Source organism: Henckelia pumila, chromosome 1 (genome assembly GCF_033568475.1).
Source record: "Henckelia pumila isolate YLH828 chromosome 1, ASM3356847v2, whole genome shotgun sequence".
NCBI lineage: Eukaryota > Viridiplantae > Streptophyta > Magnoliopsida > Lamiales > Gesneriaceae > Henckelia > Henckelia pumila.
Window position 1 is genome coordinate 159,730,287 of NC_133120.1, and position 25,018 is coordinate 159,755,304.

General features: G+C 33.3%; 2 protein-coding genes across 2 annotated transcripts; one reads left to right on the top strand and one right to left on the bottom strand.

The window, feature by feature from the left end:
* The first annotated feature begins 214 nt into the window (after positions 1-214).
* Positions 215-5,412, top strand: LOC140879832 (type IV inositol polyphosphate 5-phosphatase 7). Its single transcript, XM_073283792.1, has 13 exons — positions 215-1,138; positions 1,241-1,328; positions 1,792-1,860; positions 2,077-2,185; positions 2,269-2,373; positions 2,465-3,248; positions 3,341-3,534; positions 3,738-3,846; positions 3,967-4,115; positions 4,267-4,505; positions 4,721-4,788; positions 4,873-5,034; positions 5,113-5,412. The coding sequence occupies exons 1-10, from the start codon at positions 1,109-1,111 to the stop codon at positions 4,487-4,489; spliced, it is 1,860 nt and encodes a 619-aa protein (XP_073139893.1). The 5' UTR covers positions 215-1,108; the 3' UTR covers positions 4,490-4,505; positions 4,721-4,788; positions 4,873-5,034; positions 5,113-5,412.
* Positions 5,413-14,002: 8,590 nt separating this feature from the next.
* LOC140890148 (uncharacterized) lies at positions 14,003-18,343 on the bottom strand. Its single transcript, XM_073297909.1, has 5 exons — positions 18,099-18,343; positions 17,177-17,303; positions 16,936-17,084; positions 16,602-16,690; positions 14,003-14,442 (listed from the first exon to the last, which is right to left on the bottom strand). Exons 2-5 carry the CDS (start codon positions 17,280-17,282, stop codon positions 14,433-14,435), a joined length of 354 nt encoding a protein of 117 aa, XP_073154010.1. The 5' UTR covers positions 17,283-17,303; positions 18,099-18,343; the 3' UTR covers positions 14,003-14,432.
* Between the last annotated feature and the right edge of the window lie 6,675 nt (positions 18,344-25,018).

Consider the following 25,018-nt stretch of genomic DNA (forward strand, 5'->3'; position numbering starts at 1 on the left):
AACTTTTAAATAATATCATTTCCTTAATTTTGCTGCCCCTTTCCTTTTATCCTCACCTTCTGAACAAGATTTGCTCTTGAAGTTTATTATTATTTTTTTTTCATATTTTTGAAAAAGAAAAAGACAAGATCATTTACTAGAATGAATTAACGAGATTATCAAGAGATTTTCTTCAAATAATTTACATTTATCTCTCTTGTATGTTATAATTCTGACGCTTAATAAAAAATATAAATGATACATAAAGTACAAGAGAGATGAACGTAAATGATTGGATTTTATTGGATGCATTGGTTTCACAAGGCTAATATTTTGGTCATAATAGGTCATCTAGTGTGTAAAACGACATGACTGTTTTCTCTTCCGTCATGCTGGGGCTGGCCATTGGGCTTCGGGTTAAAAAAAAAGCTAGAAACACACACACACCCACATGTGTGAGTGTGTGAGAGAAGGAGAGATGGAGAGTGGGAGGGTGCTGTGATGGCTCACTTTATTCTGCTCAAATTCGATACATTGCTGTAATTATTTTGCCACTGAGAACGAGGCTGAGTACTGTTAAAAAGGGGAAAAAAGGAAGGCCCCCCCTCAGAATTCATCCTTTATCTCTCTCCTTGATACTTGCATTGTCTTGTTCTTAAGTTGGTTTTCCTCTCGTTCTTTTGTGTCATTCGCATTCGGGTCGATTAAAGTCTGGGCTCTTATAGCCTATTATCTTCCTTCTGTTGTCAAGTTTTGTGCGCGTTTTGTGAGTAGGCCGTTTGTGTGTTCATTGCAGAGGTATTTCATCGAGAAAGATTGAATCTTGATTGATGGGGTTCACAGTGGGATGTTGAAAAACTTGATTGCTGAAGTTTGAAAGGTTTTCTTTTCAAAATTTGGCAAGGCCCATTTGCGGATTTTCGTTTTTGCATGGGGGTTGGAGCGTGGAAGCTGATGGAGATGCAGAAAAGTGGTGAATTTTAAAGGGATCTTCTTGTTGGTGGTTTTTTTTTTTAATTTTCGGGTTCTCTTTCTTTGGAGTTGATTTTGGGGGCAAAGATCAGATTTTTGGAAGAGGGGGGAAGGCAAAAGTGTGTAGAGAGTGCCGTATGAAGAAATAGGAGGCACAATGAAAGATGAAAATACCAAGAACAGCAAGGTTCTTGGGGCTTCCTTCCCTACTTTATTTTCTTGAAATGAAATGTGATTTCGATTTTATTCTTTTTGTGTGCTGAAATGGTTTTTGTTGTGTGGTTTGAAGCTCGCATGGTCGAGGAAACTGATCAGAAAATTGTTCAATATCAAATGCAAAAATGAGGACTATGAAGCCGATGGAGCGGTTCATAGAGGTGTGTACACAATTTTCTTGAATAAGTGTGTATGATTTCCATGTGGTTAGCGATAATTTGGATTTGGGGTTGAGTTTCAATATTTGTTTTGTAGTTTTCTGTTTATCTCCTCTTTCTTCTTGTCATTTTGTCATTTTTGTGCCTAATTTTTAATGTTTTTAACATGGTATAGGCTGCTGAGAAATCCTATGAGAAGATACTAATGGGATTTTTTTAATGTCTCTTTGGCTTTTATAGGATTGTCTTTTTATTCATCATAATAATCAAGTAAATTCAAGCTCGTATTTTAATTCAGTTTCAAGAGAAAATTTCAATCGATTATATATGGTGCAATTCCAACTTCAAGGACCTTTTGATAGTATTATTTTTTGCTTTTTCGATATTTTAAACTACGCAAAATTCAAACTGTAAATTGCTGCTTAATTTTGTGAAAATTAAATCTCAACAATGATTTTCTCTTTAGGTGGGGATGTGGAGTGGAGGAACAGCTTCTCTGAAAGGGAACCATCTTCAATCAAGAAAAGTAGAACTGGTCAGTAGTATCATATTTCTTTAACTTTGAATTTATACTTCCAAAAGTTTGAAAATTCACAAGTCGTGTTCAAAGATTTGGTCTATGCTTGTAAACTCACATGTTCATACTATTAAATTTATAAGTTAACACGTTTTTTCATTCATCAGAGTTTAGACTTCTTCTCTTGGTTGATGAGACTTGTTTTGAAGATATTATTTGTGTTGGTTCCTGCAGAAAACTCAACCAAAAATATGGAGCGGTCTTTTTCTCGTTCACGTTCTCGATCCAGGCGAGGGAGAGGTTATCTCGATCACCCTCAGATTATAAATGTTCAGAACTATAGGTTTGTAAGATTAATCAACATCATTCATTTTCTTTCATTTTGCTCTTAGTTGAAGTTGTTAAATTTTCCGGTTCTTGGTTCAGTGTCTTCGCGTCTACCTGGAATGTGGGAGGAAAATCACCACCGGGCAATATGAACTTGGATGATTGGTTACATTCAGCACCTCCGGCTGACATATATGTACTTGGGTATGATTCTAATTTTGGATCCAATCATGAGAAATAACCGAATGTATCGTGTTGATCTGAACCGAAGTTTATTGTTCTTTCTGGCTTGTAGTTTTCAAGAAATAGTCCCTCTGAATGCTAGTAACATTCTTGGCGCTGAGGACAATGGTCCTGCCAAAAAGTGGCTTGCCCTTATAAAAAGAACACTAAACAATGCTCCTGGCGCTTGTGGAGGCAATGTGTGCTATACACCATCACCTATCCCTGATCCTGTTGCTGAGTGGAATGCAGATTTTGAAGGATCTACCAGACATAAAGCCTCGACTTTCTTGCCTCGTAGATCTTTCCAGACACCACAAGGCTGGAGAATGGAGAACGACATGTCAACTCCACAACCTCGGCTGGACAGGAGGTTTAGTGTGTGTGACCGCGTAATTTTTGGTAATCGGACTAGTGACTTTGACCCAAGTTCGAGATGGGGTTACAGGTCAAGTGATTCTTCTTCTAGCCAGAGGCCAAGCGACTACTCCTCTGGTCATCGACCAAGCGACTACTCCTCTGGTCATCGACCGAGTGACTATTCTTCAAGTCGGAGGCCAAGTGACTATTCTTGGGGTCAGAGGACAAGTGATTTCTCGAGATGGGGGTCGGATGAGGATTATTTGCCTGTGGAATCACCTAGTACAGTGCTGTATTCACCAATGTCATACAGCACTTATGCACAGGGGGAAGATGCGTTTACGATGCCTAGACATTCAAGATACTGTTTAGCGGCAAGCAAGCAAATGGTTGGTGTTTTTCTCACGGTTTGGGTTCGGAACGAGTTGCGGGAACATGTTCGGAATATAAAGGTTTCTTGTGTTGGCAGAGGATTGATGGGATATCTTGGTAATAAGGTAGTAATTTACCTCCCAAACAGTCAGTTAAGTTTGCTTTCAGGCAATACTTGAATAAATAAACTTAAAGGAAGTACCATTTTTTATTGCAGGGATCCATTTCCATTAGCATGTTGTTGCATCAGACCAGCCTTTGCTTTGTGTGCAGTCACTTGACGTCTGGTCAGAAGGAAGGAGACGAGCTTCGAAGAAATGCAGATGTTGTGGAGATCCTAAGGAAAACGAGATTCCCACGAGTTAATGGTATCAATGAAGAGAAATCACCAGAGACAATCCTTGAACACGAGTAAGATTCTCTGGCTTTGATGAAATCACCTTCATTTCTCCATTTGGTTGAGTGAATTCTTTCTCTTAACGCATTATCAATAACCAACCGCAGCTGTATTCTTTTTCGCTGTTGTCGTACATGTGAAAATACGAGAGTTTAATTAAAAATTGTTGTTCACAACTTTAGTCTAACTATTGCTGTTTAATCTCTTTTGGCTGTAGTCGAATTATTTGGATTGGAGATCTAAACTATCGAATTGCACTGCCATACCGATCAGCCAAAGCACTTATTGAAATGCAAAACTGGAGAGCATTATTAGAGAAAGATCAAGTACGATATTTTCTTGTGTTTTCTGCTGTTCAGTTCTTGAAAGTACTTGGTTTTATTTTGTTTGCTTGTTTGGTAATACTGAATGAAAATTTCTTTTCCTTTCTTTTTTTCCCCTCATAGCTACGGATCGAGCAGAGACGAGGTCGAGTATTTGATGGGTGGAGGGAAGGGAAGATATATTTCCCACCAACATATAAGTATTCTCATAACTCAGACAGATATGCAGGTGATGATATGCACCCCAAAGAGAAGCGAAGGACGCCTGCGTGGTAATGACCTTGACAATGCTACTTTCTGGAGTCATGAACTAAATTCTTGAATAATAGGAAAAAAATTTGATTTAATCCTCAATGTATTATTTTGATATAAAATTCTATGTCCTCTGCTAAGTGGTTGATCTTGATTCTTTTAACCCTGAAGGTGTGATCGAATTTTGTGGTATGGCACCGGGCTTCAACAATTGTCATACGTTCGTGGAGAATCCAGGTTTTCAGATCATAGGCCTGTTTCCAGTGTGTTTTGTGCAGAAGTCGAGTCAGTCCCCAATCGGTTGAAGAAAAGCATGAGCTATTCAAGCTCCAGAATCGAGACGGAGGAACTGTTTCCATACTCACATGGTTACACTGAACTCTGCTTTTTTTGAAGATATTCTTTTAAAGGTACACGATCTCCCTTGTTTTACTTCGCAATTCACCATTATTTTGAATTCGGTATCCAGTTTTTCTATCCTCTACAACATATCGACCTTCATATACATATGCCATGCTAAAAATCCCTTGTGGTACCATTTCAAATCCGTAGTCACGGAAGGGATATTGTCAAGTGTCGCATTGAGTTGTCTCATCTCTTATGTTTCATCGGTCCCCATTCACAGGATGCGATATCTATCAAGAACTCAAGATGGGGACGTCCTGTCGTGGCTTCGCCCATTAACCGATAAAGGTGAGTCTTTTCTCCTTTCCGGTCCACATTTTGCAGCAATTCTGTGTGGATTTTGTCTGACTTTCTTCCTCATCTTCTGATCAGATGTACATATTTACAATCTTGACTACTAACTTCACACGGTGTCGTCGATGCTACTTACTCCACACAACTTCTTACATTTCATTTCCAAGATTCACAATTTTCCCACCAACTACACTCCTACGTTTCATACAAAGTTCGTATTTCTCGCCCTCCCTTCACCAGGTACCACCGCATGCGTCTACTTGAATTTCTCAAAATACGACATTATTTCATACTAATGAGCAAATAATTCCATTGCAGGATGCAGCAACTGTATGAAACCATTCAAGAAAGGGAACACAAGAATCCTTGCTTCATTAGTTCATTAATTCTGGAAATTCTTTATTTTTTAGATCCAAAGATAGACTCTTGACAAAGGGGAGATTAGTTATGGTCAAAATAATCAAACCCCTTTTTCACCTTTTTGCTTTAAATGAAGAGAGAATACTCATTGCTAACGTGATAGGAAAATTACAGCAGCATTATTTGATTTCTCTGTAAGAGTGCCTTGTGCTCTGTTTTATGCTAATGATTCTAACTGAAAAGTTGTTTTCTTGGTTTCCTCCCTTTTGTATCTATCTCTGTGTCCATATTATATATATATATATTTTGCTTTACTTTAGTCTGAAATTAAAGCAAAAGCAACTTAGATGAAAACAAACTGAGAAAAAAAAGTCACAGACAGATTCAGATATTTGCAGGTTTATTTGGTGGGAGGCATGGCTTAGGACTAGTTCCTTTCATAGGAAGAGACACATGCCCTTTACAGTCAAATGTTAGTTATTCCAAGTTAGTTGAATTCTCATCTGTTTTATATGAAACAAAAATGGTTTAGAGTGCAAGTGAAACATTTATTCTAGGTTGATAAAGATTGCATTTGGAGAAATGTTTATGTGACTGTAATATTTGCCAATAAAATTGTTTATTAAAAGAAATTTTCCGTTAATGTTATGGTATAAGTTCTCAATCAAGGACGGGGGTTGAAACGACGAAATAACGTAGGACTATTTAAATTCTAAACTAAACTTGATTTAGCAAGATGATAAAAACTAGTCTCGTGATACTACACTCAGATCTAATCATTTAGTTAGAGTGTCGTGATATGTAATATGAAAGAGGTTTATGTGACTGTCGTTGATAGTGATCATCGTCCACTTTTTTTATGCAAAGTGTATATCTTGCATTGTGTTATGTGTGGTAACACTATTATAAATTGCACATTTGATTCATGATAGGCTATTCTAGCATAAATTCATATGAGCAAGATGATAAAAACTAGTCTCGTGATACTACACTCAGAGTGCAAGTGAAACATTTATTCTAGGTTGATAAAGATTGCAATTGGAGAAATGTTTATGTGACTCTAATATTTGCCAATAAAACTGTTTATTAAAAGAAATTTTCCGTTAATGTTATGGTATAAGTTCTCAATCAAGGACGGTGGTTGAAACTTGAAACAACGAAACAACGTAGGGCTATTTAAATTCTAAACTAAACTTGATTGAGCAAGATGATAAAAACTAGTCTCGTGATACTACACTCAGATCTAATCATTTAGTTAGAGTGTCGTGATATATAATATGAGAGAGGTTTATATGACTGTCGTTGATAGTGATCATCGTCCACTTTTTTTTATGCAAAGTGTATATCTTGCATTGTGTTATGTGTGGTAACACTATTATAAATTGCACATTTGATTCATGATAGGCTATTCTAGCATAAATTCATATGATCTCAAATTGTGTGTATATTATTGAAATCTAACTTTAATTTAGTTGATACGAAAAAGGAAATTGAGGAACAATAAATATTTGTAATTTTTTTTAGAATATAAATATTTATAATCTTAAAATTATGATTGACTGACTTTTATTCCACGTAGAATATCCAAAAAATGACGTGACATTCTCGTATGATTTCGAGACAGTGGACAGTGTTCAGAAAAATAATATATAGAATAATGGGTTTAATGATTATGGCTTTTACTCACCAATTCAGCGCATGCACTAATGACAGATTTATTTTCTTTTAACGGTGGTAGCAGCAGCGCCGATTGCAAGAATTGCATATAATACATATATACATATATATAAGCATCGATTTGAGTGCCGCTCTATACATTCAATAAGTGCACGTCATAATAACAAGTGTTTATATAGATGTCTACAATGAGTATTCATCGTATCAAAACTCATATATATAATATATAGTCTTGTTATCCTGCACACTAGACGTCGCATGATGTTTATGTGAACATCTGAGATATTTCACGAGATATTCGCGCGCGACGCCGATCGAAATTGGAAATTGTCTACATACAAACTAGTGAAAAGGTCCAGATATTATATGAGATTAGCCGGATACAAGTTTAGAAACTCTGAGTTATGAATATATATATATTTTTGCTATATTTAAAAAAATGTAAGACTAATTTTTATTTACCCTCCAATTTACTTATCATGCATGTGTTATTTTATATTCACATAAATAAAATGTATATAACGTAAAATAAAGTGCAAATTAATAATAACTAGCTAGCTTGTATGAAAATGAAAAAGTCATAGTAAAATGAAATCTTGGGGACCATATTTGCAGTTTCATTTGATTAATTAATAATTTAAATTTTCCTTTATTTCAAATTTATCTGCCTGAAAGTAATTCCCGGTGGATGTCTGCATTGTCCTTTTGAAGAAAGACAAGAGTGCAGATTGGAAATCATCATAATTTCAATGCACCTAAATTAATATGTGGCAGCCACTATATAATAATATAATATTGGATTTTTTTTAAAAAAAATTCGATTGTCATAATAATTAGGAACACCACGTTCATGAATCATGGGCACACCACAAATTTTTAAATTGCACGAAAGTTGCACTTATTAAAATTGATATTTCATAAACTAATTATAACGTATTGTCGACATAACACTGTGTAGAAAAATGTAATACATTGTTTACGAACGATCGATTTCGCACGATAAACTGTTATTAAATAAATAATGATCCACAAAGGTCAAAGAACTCGCATTTCACTGTGAAACTCTCCCGACGTTGGAGTCAGAGTTAATGAAGATATAAATAGAAATACTAAAATGTTAGCGAAAGATAATAAAAATATATATGAATCGATGTCGTACCCTATATATATATATGAGCAAAGCTAAGAAGTGTTTTTTAGAAACTATCTGAAACACTTTTTTAATCAAGTTTATTCATATTCACAAACACATTTTTTTTTAATTTTCTAATTTTCTCGCTGGGGCGGAATTGTTATATGAGCAAAACTTGGCGCTGGCCTAACAGATTTTTCGGCCCCAAAATTTTTGTGTTGCCCAACACAACATTAAGATTCAAAGTCAACACGTACCTACAATGAACCTAGCTAGCCTCATTTTTTAAAATTTATTTTTAAATTCCTTGTTAATTAACGTGCTGCTATTATCATTCGATATGCAGCGGATACACCTCTGAACTAACGGAATAATATGCAAATTATGATAGTCAGATAAATCGCACATGACAAGTCTTATGCAACATGCTCTCTCTTGAAAATGTTGGTGAGGGGAATATCGAACTTCTGGCCATTGCCAACCGTTCACCTATATTCTGCCAACTCGGACACATGCACTTTTGGGACATCAAGTCAATTTGATATCGGGGAAACTAGTACAAGTTGTTTTGTGTTTCAAAATTGAAGCTCATGCCGCCAAAGATCCTTTAGTCTAGTGGCTTCTCGTGTAGTTTTTATTATGAAATATTTTTTTGGTTTTTGTAAAGATGATTTCGTCTAACAATGTTTGGAAATTACTTTAAAAAAACAGCATACAAAACATGCTGCTATTATCATTTGATACGCAACAGATAAACATCCGAACTAACGGAATAACATGCAAATTGTGATAGTTAGATAAACCGCACATAACAAGTCTTGCGCAACGTGATCTCTTGAAAAAATGTTGGTGAGGAGAATATCGAACTTCTGGTCATTGCCCAACCGTTCACCTATATTCTGCCAACTCGGACACATGCACTCTTGGGACATCAAGTCAATTTGATATCGGGGAAACTAGTACAAGTTGTTTTGTGTTTCAAAATTGAAGCTCATGCCGCCAAAGATCCTTTAGTCTAGTGGCTTCTCGTGTAGTTTTTATTATGAAATTTTTTTTTGGTTTTTGTAAAGATGATTTCGTCTAACAATGTTTGGAAATTACTTTAAAAAAACAGCATACAAAACATGCTGCTATTATCATTTGATACGCAACAGATAAACATCCGAACTAACGGAATAACATGCAAATTATGATAGTTAGATAAACCGCACATAACAAGTCTTGCGCAACGTGATCTCTTGAAAAAATGTTGGTGAGGAAAATATCGAACTTTTGGTCATTGCCCAACCGTTCACCTATATTCTGCCAACTCGGACACATGCACTCTTGGGACATCAAGTCAATTTGATATCGGGGAAACTAGTACAAGTTGTTTTGTGTTTCAAAATTGAAGCTCATGCCGCCAAAGATCCTTTAGTCTAGTGGCTTCTCGTGTAGTTTTTATTATGAAATTTTTTTTTGGTTTTTGTAAAGATGATTTCGTCTAACAATGTTTGAAAATTACTTTAAAAAAACAGCATACAAAACATGCTGCTATTATCATTTGATACGCAACAGATAAACATCCGAACTAACGGAATAACATGCAAATTATGATAGTTAGATAAACCGCACATAACAAGTCTTGCGCAACGTGATCTCTTGAAAAAATTTTGGTGAGGAGAATATCGAACTTCTGGTCATTGCCCAACCGTTCACCTATATTCTGCCAACTCGGACACATGCACTCTTGGGACATCAAGTCAATTTGATATCGGGGAAACTAGTACAAGTTGTTTTGTGTTTCAAAATTGAAGCTCATGCCGCCAAAGATCCTTTAGTCTAGTGGCTTCTCGTGTAGTTTTTATTATGAAATTTTTTTTTGGTTTTTGTAAAGATGATTTCGTCTAACAATGTTTGAAAATTACTTTAAAAAAACAGCATACAAAACATGCTGCTATTATCATTTGATACGCAACAGATAAACATCCGAACTAACGGAATAACATGCAAATTATGATAGTTAGATAAACCGCACATAACAAGTCTTGCGCAACGTGATCTCTTGAAAAAATTTTGGTGAGGAGAATATCGAACTTCTGGTCATTGCCCAACCGTTCACCTATATTCTGCCAACTCGGATACATGCACTCTTGGGACATCAAGTCAATTTGATATCGGGGAAACTAGTACAAGTTGTTTTGTGTTTCAAAATTGAAGCTCATGCCGCCAAAGATCCTTTAGTCTAGTGGCTTCTCGTGTAGTTTTTATTATGAAATTTTTTTTTGGTTTTTGTAAAGATGATTTCGTCTAACAATATTTGGAAATTACTTTTTAAAAAAAACAATGTTTGGAAATTAACTCTTCATCATTGGCAAGATTAATTAACAATTTTAATCTAAATTACGAATCTATAATATGATTCTATCATATTTTTTTATATCATGCTCATGAATATGCCTTAAGGTAAAGTTTGTAAAAAATAACCAAAAAAAAGAAGAAGAAGAAGAAGATACGTACCATATTTAACCGAATAAAAAATATATTTTTACTAAAAGATGAAACATTAATTAATACACCTTGAATATTAATTTCAAACCAGTATTGAACCTAAATTAACTTTTAAACTAGTTCATACAAACTGAAAAGTAAACCCTAAAGATATGAATTTAATCTTTACAAATTGAATTTGGTGTTCCAATCACGTCCATTACGGGTGCGAATAAATTTTGATGGTTGATTTCGAACTGCCTGCGAAAGGAGACTGAACTTCCCATCGGATGCGATCTGATCCTCTCGACATTCTGGAGAACAAAACGCTTGAAAATCACTGCATAGAAACCCAATATAGAATATGTTAACTTGGAACAATATTAATTCTTGACATATTTATGAATTTAAACAATTAAATATCATCAGTTCAAGAATCAAGACTATATATATATCTTTAAACAAAAAAATTTAATTTTTCCATACATACATATATTTGTTTAACATAAATATTACGTACCCGTACATAAACATATCTTCCTTGCAATCTTTATCTAATTTCTTCTTGCACGAGGCGCATGCATCAAGAAAATAATCCGTCGTCCTTTGTTTTTCGACCCGTGGCGGCGAAGGGAAGCTGAAGATACACTTTCTCGGCTTTTCGATCTTTGCAGCTGGTGCCGCCACTTTCTTTTCCGGATTTAGGTTTTGCTCGGTTTTCTGTTCGTTTGAAACAATCGGCACATAGCGAAATGGACGAAGAAGATCTGAAGATTGTCCCATGCTAGAGGATCGCATAAGTCGTCGAACCATGGTTACGTTTCACTCGTTTACTTGAAAAAAAAAAAAAGGGATGAAAATTTTGAGAATTTGATTACTCCGAGAATTTTCTTATATAGATATTGGGGAGGAACTTTTTCCGAAACGAGATTTGGATTAGGATTTGGATTGTAATTCTAAATATGAAAAAGATTTGTTTTCGAGTAGGAACCTTAGGTTCTTGATTCTTTGCATGTTATAATAGTATTAGTACCCATGCATCTAATATTATCTAGAATCAACGAGTACTTAATTGATTGCAGTTTTAAAAAGAGGTATTTGCACCAACCACCCCTATGAAATATTGAAAATGCACATTTCTCCCCTGTGAAATTTTAATAGTCATATTAAACCCTGACCTTTTAAAAAATTAGCACACTCGCTCCTTCAGATGAGTGATTGTTCCGCACGCGCCCCTCATGCGGCTGGGCAAAGATTTTGATATTTTTTTTTGCACCAAATACCCCTGTGAAATATTAAAAATGCATATTTGAGACCTGTGAAAATAATTTTTAAATCTATTTAACCCATAATACACAATTTTTAATAAAATCCAATTATAATATTTAGAAAACATTTTTTGTTTTATTAATTTTTATTTTTTATTTTAAATGTATAATCATTAATTAATTATTTTCTAAAAAATATTATTATTTTATCCTGTTATCCTTATTTTATTAAATTCACTTCGTATTTCCAATTTTTTCATTAAACATGCATTCATAAACAAGTATTTAAATAATTTCAAGTACCAAAATATTGAACTAAACTGATAAGTTCAAACATATTATTTTTTCGATTTAGGACTATATATTATTGAACCAAAATTTAAATTTTTCGAGAATATGCATTGCACAATTTGTAATAAATAATAAAAAATAACATGTTTATATAATTATAAATCGAAAATGTAACATTCATGAACTTATCATTTAGTTCAATATTTTGGTATTTTTAGATATTTAAATCCTTATTTATGAATCAGGTTTAATGGAGAATTTGAAAACACGAAGTGATTTGATAAAATAATGATAACGAGATAAAGTAATAATTTTTTTAAAAATAAATTAATTAAAAATTAAAAATAAATAAAATTAAAAATGTTTGGTACTTATCATTCACTTATCATTTTGATTTAATATTTTGGTATTTTTAGGTATGTAAATCTCGTTTATGAATGCATTTTTAATGGAAAAGTTGGAATCAAGAAGAAAGTTTAATAAAATAATGATAACAAGATAAAATAATAATATTTTTTAGAAAACAATTATATAATCATAATAAAATTTAAAATAAAATTAATTAAACGAATTTTTTTTTGCTAAATATTTTATAATTATATTTTAATAAAAATTGTGTAATATGGGTTGAATAGATTTAAAAATTATTTTCACGGGGGTTAAATATAAATTTTTAATATTTTATAGGGGTATTTGGTGCAAAAAAATATCAAAATCTTTGTCCAGTCGCATGAGGAGCGCGTGTGCAACAATCACTCATTTGAAGGGGCGAGTGTGCTAATTTTTTAAAAGGTCGGGGTTGAAGATGCCTATTAAAATTTTACAGGGGAGAAGCGTGCATTTTCAATATTTCATTGGGGTGATTGATGCAAATAACTCTAGGTTTGGGGGAAGCTTAGACTAGCATTTAACGAGTCCAATATTGGTCACATGCAATTACAATCTTGCTTTTATTTGTTTAGATTAGCGTTTAAGGAGTCTGATGGTCTTGCCCGATTTTATTTGTAGTTTACAGTTTACTCCTTAGACATGATTCGTTTCATGAATATCCAGTACTCTAAAAAGCACCGTCTAAAACTGTTTAGGCGTTAGACAGTTGTCACCGCTCTGATTTTTTAGAAAGGCGATGCCTCCGGATGTTAGATTGATCACCTAGGACGTCGGCGACTCAAAATTTGCCTAAGCGACCTTCTAGATTAATATATAATTTTATTAAAAAAATTAATTTTTTTCTGCTGAAGATGATAGACTGGATAAAATATACCGAAGAATTTCAATTTAAAAGACTCTTCTATTAAGAACCAATTTGATAAGAGAACTGAATCCATAATACATTTTCACAATTTCTTACTAAATTGAAGATAAATTTCGGGCCATTTTCCATAAGCTCGTGAAAAGTTGATACCCCCATAAGCCCAATCTAAATGTTCTTGTCTTGTACAATATTTGGCAAGTCTTCACTAAATTTAATTCATAACATGATTAAGGTAGTGTTTGAGAGAGCTTCTAGAAAGCACTTTTCAGCTTTTTCTTAACAAAATTTTGAAATTTTGTAAAATTTTGTTAAGTAAAAACTGAAAAGTGCTTCTTAAAAGTTGCACAATGCACTACCTAAAAGATATAGAATCTACACAATATGTTAAGCTTTGGTCACACTGGCACTGACGGTCGAACGCAAAGCAAAAGGTGCAAGGTTCTGGTTTTGCAAATCCAGAAGCAAAATCCAAACTAAAACATGATCAAAATTATTATTTCAGACATTTTTAGAATCATGGATGAGATTTAAGAGATTAGTAAAAACATGATAAAAACATGATATATGGGCAAACAATATGTAGATATCAATAATATTTTTTTTTTGAATGTTCTTAATTTTGTAAGATTATTGTTTTTATTATTATATAATCTCGTAATTGTCCTTTCCAATTACACACAATTACAAGCTTATAAAAAATGTCATTTCATATGAACGATAAAATCTTTTGTTGTGGAGAGAATGTGATCATAGTAGTAAAATTCAAATGATATCAAGCTCATCATCCACTAATCACATAGGTTATGAGAGATTTTTTATTTAGCCCACATACAATGTCATAACGAATCATGAGATGACATTGATTTAACAGAAAAAAAAATGCGAAAAACATGGGAATAAAAATTTGTCTCATCCCACACTCATGTAATGTACCAAATGGTACCTTATAATATAATGTATGAAGCCGCAGTAGAAATCAAGTGCAAAACTTGGTGTGGTGGATCATTTTCGATCAAAATCTTAAGTTTCGGATTACAAAGGCAAGTGCAGTAAACAAGCCATCTGCCAGCATATAACGACTTCCCAGCAGAATATCAACACGACCCGATCGTGGCTCCTTAAGATTTCACAAGGTCGGCCCTTGGCCTCCAGAGTCCAAGTCTATACTTGTGGGCAAACTTCAAAATCAGTTTCCTCTGCAAAAGTTACAGAATTGTAGAAGAATGAATAGATTATTGATACCACAGCATCAGAAGACCTCAGGTTTAATTAATGTTGTTCATTGACTGCAATTTCCAGTTCAGCGCTCCCCACCACTAGAAAATAAAATCATACTCCCTCCGTCAATTTATTGGGAAAACCAATTTTATATAAACTTTCTATTTTATCCCTATTTAATGTATTAAAAAATGATTGCACAATTTTCAAGATGTAATTAATAAAGATATATTAGTAAAGTAGTGTAAAAAATATTACTAAATATGATATATGACTATATATTTGGGACAAACAAAAAAAACGTGGACATTATAATTGAGACGGAGGCAGTAATACACAACGGTAATAATATCTCAAATTTCAAAACCGTGCAGAATAAATTGCAAACAAGATAGTATCCGGATCGAAACAGCTTTAACATGAAGCAGTAAAAAGAGACACTAAACTTTTGATAACGCATACTTCACATCAGATCACATGGACAGGCTGATGAAAAAAGAAGATGACTGAACATTGTTATTTCTTCAGATAATAAAAGCGTTCACAAACAGATCCTTCATTTCGGTGCAAAATGGGTACAACATTGATAAATGCAGTTGGTTGTCGTCTCTACGATGATAATGTATCTAGATTTGACACATCCACAGCACTTGACAATGATAAATAAGCAGAAAGTTTCTAGAATTGAGAGAAAAACAAGAAAGAGGCTCAGACACTGCTCACTAGTAAAAATAAGACATTGCTGGTGGCTCCTTCTCCACCTTTCACAAGATCCACCCAAATCCCGAAAATAACTAGAAAAAGATTAATAATATTCGTGAGTTGTTCAACAGCCCAATCCCCAAAAAAAAACTAAAGGAAGAAAGTATTCTCAAAGTTCCTCATCACTTATCTTCTCAAATTTTAAATTCAACTTTGTTTACTCAGCAATCAAAATTTCTTAATCAAATCTACATCAGGCTAGACACAAAGATTCGCTGCAATCATGAGTCATGACATACAACCTAGCTTGTCACATATCTCAAAATTTTTCTTGCAATCACAATAGGCATGTAATTACATCAACCTTCTCATTGATGTCAAAATGTGACTAGAATATGAATCACACAATCATGGTTGGGAAAGCATTTGGCACTACAAATCCACCGAACTACATAGCTGAAGTTGTTTTGTACAAATTATAGGTGAATTTGTTAACTTTGTAGAAACATTGAAACCTCCATGAAATTGGGGTTATTTAACCTGATTTAAAGTGTCGATAGATCATATCTTCAATATAAAACAGATACCATAAATGCTTCAATGATAAATGTTTAAAATGTGACATGTGCATTTAGCGGTGAAGGACGTCTACTTGGTGGAATTCCCTTGCCTTTTTTCCATTTTGTTTCTAGTTATAGTGAACGTGCTGAGTTTATTAACCGTTGTATCACAATATGAATTTAAATTTAAATCAACACAAATGCGCTGGTGATATTCCTACTCAGCTAGTCTACGGTGAGACTTTGGGCATCTTAAAAGAAACCCACAAAAAAGACATAGCACATCACTAATCTATTCACATTTAATTCATGGTTATATATTACTTGACACAATCTGCATTTATCATTCCTCAGTCTCAAATAAGAACATCAAATCAATTAAATATTGTCCAGTCACACTTAAAAGCATCAAGTACAATATATACAGTGTCGTGTGAATCAAATCAATTGTAACTGCATAAATATTTTGACATTCATATTGATATGGTTTGGATACAGGCATACAGCACAGAACTAACAAATGAAACTTAAAACATAATGACAAATTGAAAAAATACACATAAATCGTTTGAAACATGTGCAGATCCAAATAGCAAGAAATACTGTCACCCATAGTAATTATATGTTCAAGAGGCTTGCGCTTAGCCTCGAAACTCACTGGTGCTCAATCTTTGTGCCTCAACACATGTCAATGCACAACCATTCAATGAAAAAAGCCTCTTGGGAACAAAGCACGCACATGGTATGCCTAACTAACGCTCAATCTTTACATCATTGATTGATGGTTTGTAAAATACTTTCATAGCTATGTGATTCCATGGTAAAACCCATTTCATTTACATACATCATAAAAAATAATATTTAGTGTGCCTTACTTCAATGGAACAGTTGCATTTCCTTGCGCCTCCAGAAAACCTCTTGGTGTCAAGTGCCGTAAATAACTATGATCCATACTATAAGCACACTTGCACGCGCACAACCATAGGAGTAGACAGTAAATAAGAAGCATAGGGTAAATAACCATAAAGCACAAGCAAGATCAATCACTCATGCAATATGCAAAATCAATCGATCACAAAGTAAATTGAAGAAACAACACACAACCTGGCATTCCACCCATCCCAAACAAATATCGCCACATAGAATATACCGAACAAAACATGAAAATCCAAAAAGCATAACCTTTTTAAATTAACATATAGGTCTTACATCCTGGCAGGGAATGCCGAGTCTCTTGAGCTTAATAGTGCGTGTGACGAGAAGTTTGTTCAAGTCCCCAAGTTCAGACTCCAGCTTCTCCACGTGTTTTTCAACTCCTTTCCCCACTCCGTTCAAGAACTCCGGTATCCCGACCTTCACTGTACTTTTTAGCAGGATGCAAAGACGAGAACACGAGTAAATTAATTTCACTTCCCGCCATTAAAACAGAGAAGTTAAATAGAATCATTACCCATGTAAGGGATCGACTTGGACGAGAAATTCGCAATGCCAAATAAGCAATTCAATGGGTTTGAGTGTAACTGGGAATTCAACAACAGGATTTGCCTCCCCGCCATGTTGCAGCCAATGCAAAAAACCTATTGAAACTCCGGAAGGGTTGCAAAATTATATTATGTATAAATTATCAAATATTTCATAAAACAAAATAAATAATAAATATATATTTAAAAAATATAATTCTAATGTATTATATATTATATATATATTTATATCATTCTATCTTATAATATTAGAATCCCCTTCAAAAACTGAATCTCAATTGATTGGTGAAAGTATAAAAAAATTTCAGTTCAGTTCGATTGATAAAAAAAAAAAACTGAATCGACCCGAAAACTAGGGATGTTCATCGGTCGGTTCAATTTTAATTTGTCCAACTTCGGTTCGGTTTTCGGTTTATGAGATATGTAATCCGAAGTTGAACCATTTTACTTCGATTCGGTTTTGTACTATAATGAACCGGTTTATACGGTTCGGTTTGGTCGGTCTTATTTAATCCATTCTATGGATAATTTGACATATTTAATCAAAGATAAAACCAATTGTTTAACATAAATAAAATAAAATAACAAAATTAATTGTGTGAAATGAAAGTTGCTCATTTAAGAATCTGTATTTCCAGTCCTAGTTTCATGGATTTTTCGTTTTAACAACTACGTATGATTTTTCCGAAGAAACAATTATCTGCAAATCAAAGTTAAAATGAGTTCTGAGTCACATAAATTTTGTAAGTCACAAGCAAATTAATCTCATTTAGAGCTAATATGGGGATTGTTAATCTTGACAGTAATGAAAATGAAAAATTATTATCCGCAAACATCAACCATAATAGAAGAATATCAAGCAGTCATTAAGCCAAGTTTAAAGCAACAAACCGATGTGCAGTGCTGGAGATTGACTGGTAATTTTGGTGTGGCAGTGAGGAGACGAGCAGGCAGTGGCGGGTTGGAGGCGTGAGCGAGTCTGAGGAGGAGGAAAGCTTCGGTAGAGTGGATTTTGTGAGGAAAGTTACCGCGGACGGTGGTCGGCGGTCGGCGGTCGGAGGATTTTGTGAGAGTGGATGAGTGACGGCTAGGGCTAGGCAACAGCGATGCTTGCGAAGTGATAACCTCTAATTTGGAAATTAATTACCCAACTAGGAGATTTCACTTTAAGGCAAAAATGTAAATGAGTCGCGGTGTTAGTAAGCTATTCGAACTTCGATTAGATAAAAATTCATTTAACACATTTCGTCAAGATAAATAAATCAAGCTTGAGCTTTAAGGTTATTTGATTTGTTAGTTCGTGAGTATATTTGTTAATAGACTTGTGAGTCCGCTCTTAGATTAAAAAACATAATTGTTTTGATATTTGATTAATAGAACTTTTTTGTAAGACAAATATATATATAATCCATTAATATTATAAAATTACAAAATTTAATAAAAATATGATATTTTTCTCTTAATATGAAATGTAGTTTTAATAAATATTTAAATTTATAATTTATATAGTTATTAAGTTTTTTTAGGCTCGATAAAAGCTCGAATAAGCTTATGAGCCATGAATATATTCGTTAAATAAAACTCGAGTTCGGTTCGATTTTAAACGAACCAAGCTCAAACATTCAAGATTTTGGCTCGACTCGGGTCGATTACATCCCTAGTTTTAGGTAGGGTTAGGGCGATTACAGTGCGGTTTGAGCAGTTTTTTCCCCAAAATCAAACTAAATTGTAATATATACGATTTGATTTGCATGATTTTTGTAAGTCTTGGTTTTTAAATTAAAACTTAATGGACGGTTTCGATCAGTGTCGGGCGATTATGCGGTTTTTAAAAAAAAATAATAAGTAATAAATTTTATCTTCAAATACAAAAAATCAATATAGGTGAATAGTAAATACGACACTTATGAAATTTATTTTAACAAAATAGTATAAATGAAATTTCCAAAATGTTGATGCCTCAGAAAACATATATAATAAAACACTACCATTGTAAAAGCATGAAATGAGTGATTAGTTAGAAAATCACGTTTAGCGGCTAAGATTAACTTCTACTCACATTTCATTTTCATGTATAAAAACAGAATAAATGATATTTATCTTTGTTTATGTAGTTAAGGTACTAAATAATTTTTGCAAAACATGAGAAGATTTGAGAATTTGAGAATAGGTCAGAAACAACGACTAACAAAAGAATTAATAATAAGGTGAAAGTGAGTTTATTTTACTAACTTAGTTTTAAAAAAAATAGTAACTTAGATTTACGTTAAATATAAAATGAAAATTATGTTGTATATCATTTTTGATAAAAAAAAAAATGTATGTATATATATATATATATATATATAAATTTATCAAATTATGTGGTGCCGGATGCGGGTCGGCAATTTTTTCTACAAATTGTCACCACACCCTTATGCGGTCTGAGAATTTTTTTGAAACTGCGGTTTATTTAAAAATTTTGGATATAATGGTAAGGTTCGATTTGGTTTGGTTTGGTTTGATTTGATTTGGTTTGGTTCGGTCGGTTAGAACGGTTTTCGAAAAAATTTGATCACCCTTGAAAAGTTTTCTACTTGGACTAGAGTCGCTAGACACGATATTCTTGCTCGGAATTTGAATTTTTTAAAATAAAATATGTTCTAACCTTCTTTTCCAAGGTTCCAAGTACTAGCCTTCTTTTCTTATACTAATTGATTTTTTATTCATTCAGCTATAAAACTAAAGATGTTCATTTCGTAGCACAAAATAGGTACACACCGACCATTAGTCGGAAACGTGGCCGAAAGTACCCATTTTGGGCATCCAAAATCTAATGATTATCACATTAGTAATTCAAAATCTGGTACTAATCAGTTGGGAATTTGAAAAAGTGTTCAACATAAAAGTTGTAGATATTCAAAAGTTTACATTTACTAGAAAAAGGTTAGTCGCGTATAGTCATTGGACGGACGGTCACGTGCTGACACAAATAGTGTGTGTACCACACGCGTCATCGAATCGGAGCAATTCTGAATTCCAAAGCTTTCTGGGTTTATTTCCGATCGTTTAACCAATTTTCATAATTTTTGTAAATATATTTTAATTACTATGAATTTTTATAGAATAAACAAAGCCAATCGGACCAAATTCTATAAAAAATGATCAAGCACTTATTTATGGCTCTAATGCATGAAATATCAATCATATGATATTTTAGGAAATTATCCAACTTCTGGATTACAAAACGAGCTTAAACAGTAATTTAGAAGGTTAGGTTCCTCCAATAAAGATTTATTAGGCCATCTCCAACCCCAAACACCATTTTGGTGCAAGTTTTGCACTAAAATAGTGCAATTTTTGCACCAAACACAACATCCATCTCCAACCCATTTACACCAAATCTTACACCAAAAAGAATATTCTCGAAATATTTATTTTATTTCACATATATTAATTAATTTTATTCAACATATTTTTACAAATTATATAATTAATATTTTTTTTAAAAATAAATATTTTAACGTTAATAAATATTTTTACAAATTATATAATTAATATGTTTATTAATTAAAATTTATTTTATTGTTAATGCATATAAATATTAATTTTATTTTATGTCAAACATGAGACGACCACAAAATGGATACAACTTCAAACATAACACGAATACAAAACGAATACAATATCAAACATAACACATACAAATTATAAGCATAATACAAATATAATTTCAAAAATAAATGCTTAGACCGTTCGAGTACAACTGTCAAACATTTGAACTACTATATTCATCCCACAAATGTTTAATTAAAGAATTTCGCAGTGCGTAGTGAGCATCTTTGTCTTTTATTTTTTTATATCGACTGAGAAATTCTTGGAACTTCATATTCTCATCGACAATCATTTCTACTTCTGGAGCAGGTGTTTCTCTTGCATCTTGCATGAGTGCACTAAGGTCGCGTTCATCTTCGATAATCATGTTGTGCATTATGATACATGATGACATTATGTCATGTAAATGACATTTCTTCCAACCACGTGCTGGGGATGCCACAATAGCAACTCGTGATTGAAGAACTCCAAATGCACGCTCAACGTCTTTTCTGCAGGATCCTCATTATTTGACACTTAAAATTTATTCATTACTCCCTCCGTCCCAATTATATTGTCCACGTTTTCTTTTTCGTTTGTCCCAAATATATAGTCATACACCATATTTAGTAATACTTTTTTACACTTCTTTACTAATATATCCCTATTAACTACACCTTGAAAATTGTGCAATCATTTTTTAATACATTAAATAGGGATCAAATAGGAAGTTTATATAAAATTTACTTTCCCAATAAATTTTTCTTAATTCGTGTGAAAACTAAAACAAGACAACATATATGGAACGGAGGGATTTTACACGGATGGATGGATTTTACACGGATCAAGATCCTGACCGTTGGATATGTGTTTTCAGATCTAAATCACAACTGTTGGATGGATTTTACACGGATCAAGATCCTGACCGTTGGATGTGTGTTTTCAGAGCAAAATCACAACCGTTGGATGGATTTTACATGGATCAAGATCCTGACCGTTGTATGTGTGTTTTCAGAGCTAAATCACAACCGTTGGATGGATTTTACACGGATCAAAATCCTGACCATTAGATGTGTGTTTACAGAGCTAAATCACAACCGTTAGATGGATTCTACACGGATCAAGATCCTGACCGTTAGATGTGTGTTTTCAGAGCTAAATCACAACCGTTGGATGGATTCTACACGGATCAAGATCCTGACCGTTAGATGTGTGTTTTCAGAGCTAAATCACAACCGTTGGATGAATTCTACACGGATCAAGATTCTGACTGTTAGATGTGTGTTTTTACTCTACACGGATCAAGATCCTGACCATTAGATGTGTGTTTTTAGAGCTAAATCACAACCGTTGGATGGATTCTACACGGATCAAGATCCTGACCGTTAGAGATGTGTGTTTTCAGAGCTAAATCACAACCGTTGGATGAATTCTACACGGATCAAGATCCTGACCGTTATATGTGTGTTTTTCATCTACACGGATCAAGATCCTGACCGTTAGATGTATGTTTTTAGAGCTAAATCACAACCGTTGGATGGATTCTACACGGATCAAGATCCTGACCGTTGGATGTGTGTTTCCATAGCTAAATCACAACCGTCGGATGGATTGGATTTCAGTATAAATTGGCTACATTAGTCTTATACAAACTCAATCTTATCATCTTTTTCATGCAACACAATGACATCCAATGCTAGAACTGCTTCTTACACCATTGAAGAAGATAAGATTCTATGTCATATGTACCTTGACATAACACAGAATCCTATTATCGGTATCAATCAATCCAAAGATCAGTTCTGGGCTCGTGTTGAAGAAGCTTACAATAGTAGCAAACCAAACACCCTACAAGTACGTAACAAAAGATCATTGCAGTGCCGCGTGAAAACTATACTCCGTCAAGTTGAAAGATTAAGAGGATGCATTCGCAAAATCGAAATTCTCAAACCAAGTGGTGCATCTGACGAGGACATTGTGAGTATTATTTAGATATATCTATAGTTTGCTATAAAGACTCTAATATGATTTGGTTTTTTCGCAGTTAGACAGAGCAAAAGATCTGTTCATGCAAGATCCTAATTACAACAAAGGATTCAAGTTTGATCATGTATGACCAATTTTGAAAGATCTTGAAAATTTTTCTAGTGATATCCATCCATCGAGCTTCGCACCTCAAACCAATGTCACGAACTTGGATTCATCACAGTCAGAAACTCAGACACCAGAATCAGGTTCTCAAGGAATAAATTCTTTTACTATTAATTTAAGTAGTGATGAAAATGTAGCTGACACTTCATCCGGCCAACCTCTTGGAGTTAAAAAGGCAAAATTGAAGAAAAAAAAAAAGATGACAACATTGAAGAATTGTTATCGACGATTAAACAAGGGCATCGCGAAATTATTGATGTCCTACAAAAGGGATCTACTGAACTCCAACAAATTTATGACATTAAAAAGCTTGAGCAGCACAATATCGCATTAAAATTAAAAAATCAGAAAAATAAAATCGAAGCTCGAAAACAACAATTGGCGTTGGCTGAACTTCAAGAGGAAAATAGAGTTCTGTACATGGATTTGAGCACAATTGGCGATCCAGAAATGCGTGAAATCGTGCGAACTGAACGGGCAAATATTAAGGAAAAAAGAAAACAAGCATCTAAACAACAAGATCGTGACATGTATGGCCAATATTTTGGTGCTATTGGAGGATCTGGATCTAATTTACCACCGTATTGATTATTTGTTCAATGATGTCGTTCTAATTGTATTTTGAATTATGTGTTCTAATTTGCATGTGTGTTTCCATCATGTATTTCAATTATATATTTCTAGATTGATTATGTATTTCAGTTTGTATTTGTATTTCAATTTTCAACTAGTAGTATTTCTTTATGTATTCGAATTTGATATTTGTAGTCCAATTTATATTTGTAGTTTAATTATTTTCACTTGTATTACAAAATAAATTAATTATAAAGTAATTATTTAATAATTATTTAAATCTTAAAAATTAAATTAAATTAAATTAAAAATACTTATTTATTTATTATATTAAATGATTATATATTATTTTTTTCCCTAATATTTAGTTATTAAAATAATAACAAAAATATTTAATTAATATTTAAATATTTAAAAAAACAAATAACAGGTAATTAAAAAAATTCAAAAATAAAAATAAAATGAATGCACCAAATTTGGGGCATGCCAATTTGGTGCAAACCAGGTGGGGGCGCCAAAATGGCGCAGAATTTGGTGCCCCCGTTGGAGGATTTTCCCTGCACTAAAATGGTGCAAAGTACCATTTTAGCGCAGGGTTGGAGATGACTTTATGGTTCTTTCTATAGCCCTTTGACATTTGACCTGGAAATTATAATATAATAAATTTTAAATATTGTTTCATCATATTTATTGAATATGACAAATGTGCTTATTCATTACTCCCTCCGTCCCAATTATATTGTCCACGTTTTCTTTTTTGTTTGTCCCAAATATATAGTCATACACCATATTTAGTAATACTTTTTTTACACTTTTTTACTAATATATTCATATTAACTACACCTTGAAAATTATGCAATCATTTTTTAATACATTAAATAGGGATAAAATAGGAAGTTTATATAAAATTTACTTTCCCAATAAATTTTTCTTAATTCGTGTGAAAACTAAAACAAGACAACATATATGGAACGGAGGGAGTATTATACCTATTGATCATATCGTCATATAATTTGTTCTTTTTATTGTATATTCAGTTATACCAATTGATCCTTTTTGCTTGTTTCATTTCTACTGAACGTCCATCATATTGATCATATCTTACCGATTGTTCCACCACATTATTGCATATCAATTATTGTTTCATCTTATTCATGATCTCACCTCATTCGATGTTCATCTTATTCATGAATTCAAAGATTGTTTCATTCTATTACTTTCATTGCTCATCTTATTGAACCTATCTTTCATTAGTTGTTCACCTTATCATTTTTAAGTGTCAAATACTCCATCGTACCATTTTTGTGGTATTATTGACTGAACCTCATTCTTTACAGATCTCTCATGAATGATATTCTGATTAATCATTGGTATTGAAGTGAATGAGTGATTGAATGTTTACAGTGATTGATTGTAATGGAGCCCTGGACAACGAACTTTGGTCTGAAAATTGAGTCCACTAGACAACAAGGCTTCGACCCGAAAAATGAGCTAATGAACAACGAGTCAAAGAC

Bases quoted from the DNA above. Each gene is read 5' to 3' on its own strand.
- LOC140879832 (XM_073283792.1), top strand. From the start codon at position 1,109: ATGAAAGATGAAAATACCAAGAACAGCAAG. The intron at 1,329-1,791 runs GTGTGTACACAA...TTTTCTCTTTAG, and splicing joins CGATGGAGCGGTTCATAGAG to GTGGGGATGTGGAGTGGAGG. The intron at 3,847-3,966 runs GTACGATATTTT...TTCCCCTCATAG, and splicing joins CATTATTAGAGAAAGATCAA to CTACGGATCGAGCAGAGACG.
- LOC140890148 (XM_073297909.1), bottom strand. From the start codon at position 17,282: ATGGCGGGGAGGCAAATCCTGTTGTTGAATTCCCAGTTACACTCAAAC. The intron at 17,085-17,176 runs GTAATGATTCTA...TAAAAAGTACAG, and splicing joins CAAGTCGATCCCTTACATGG to TGAAGGTCGGGATACCGGAG. The intron at 16,691-16,935 runs GTAAGACCTATA...TGCGCGTGCAAG, and splicing joins TCGGCATTCCCTGCCAGGAT to TGTGCTTATAGTATGGATCA.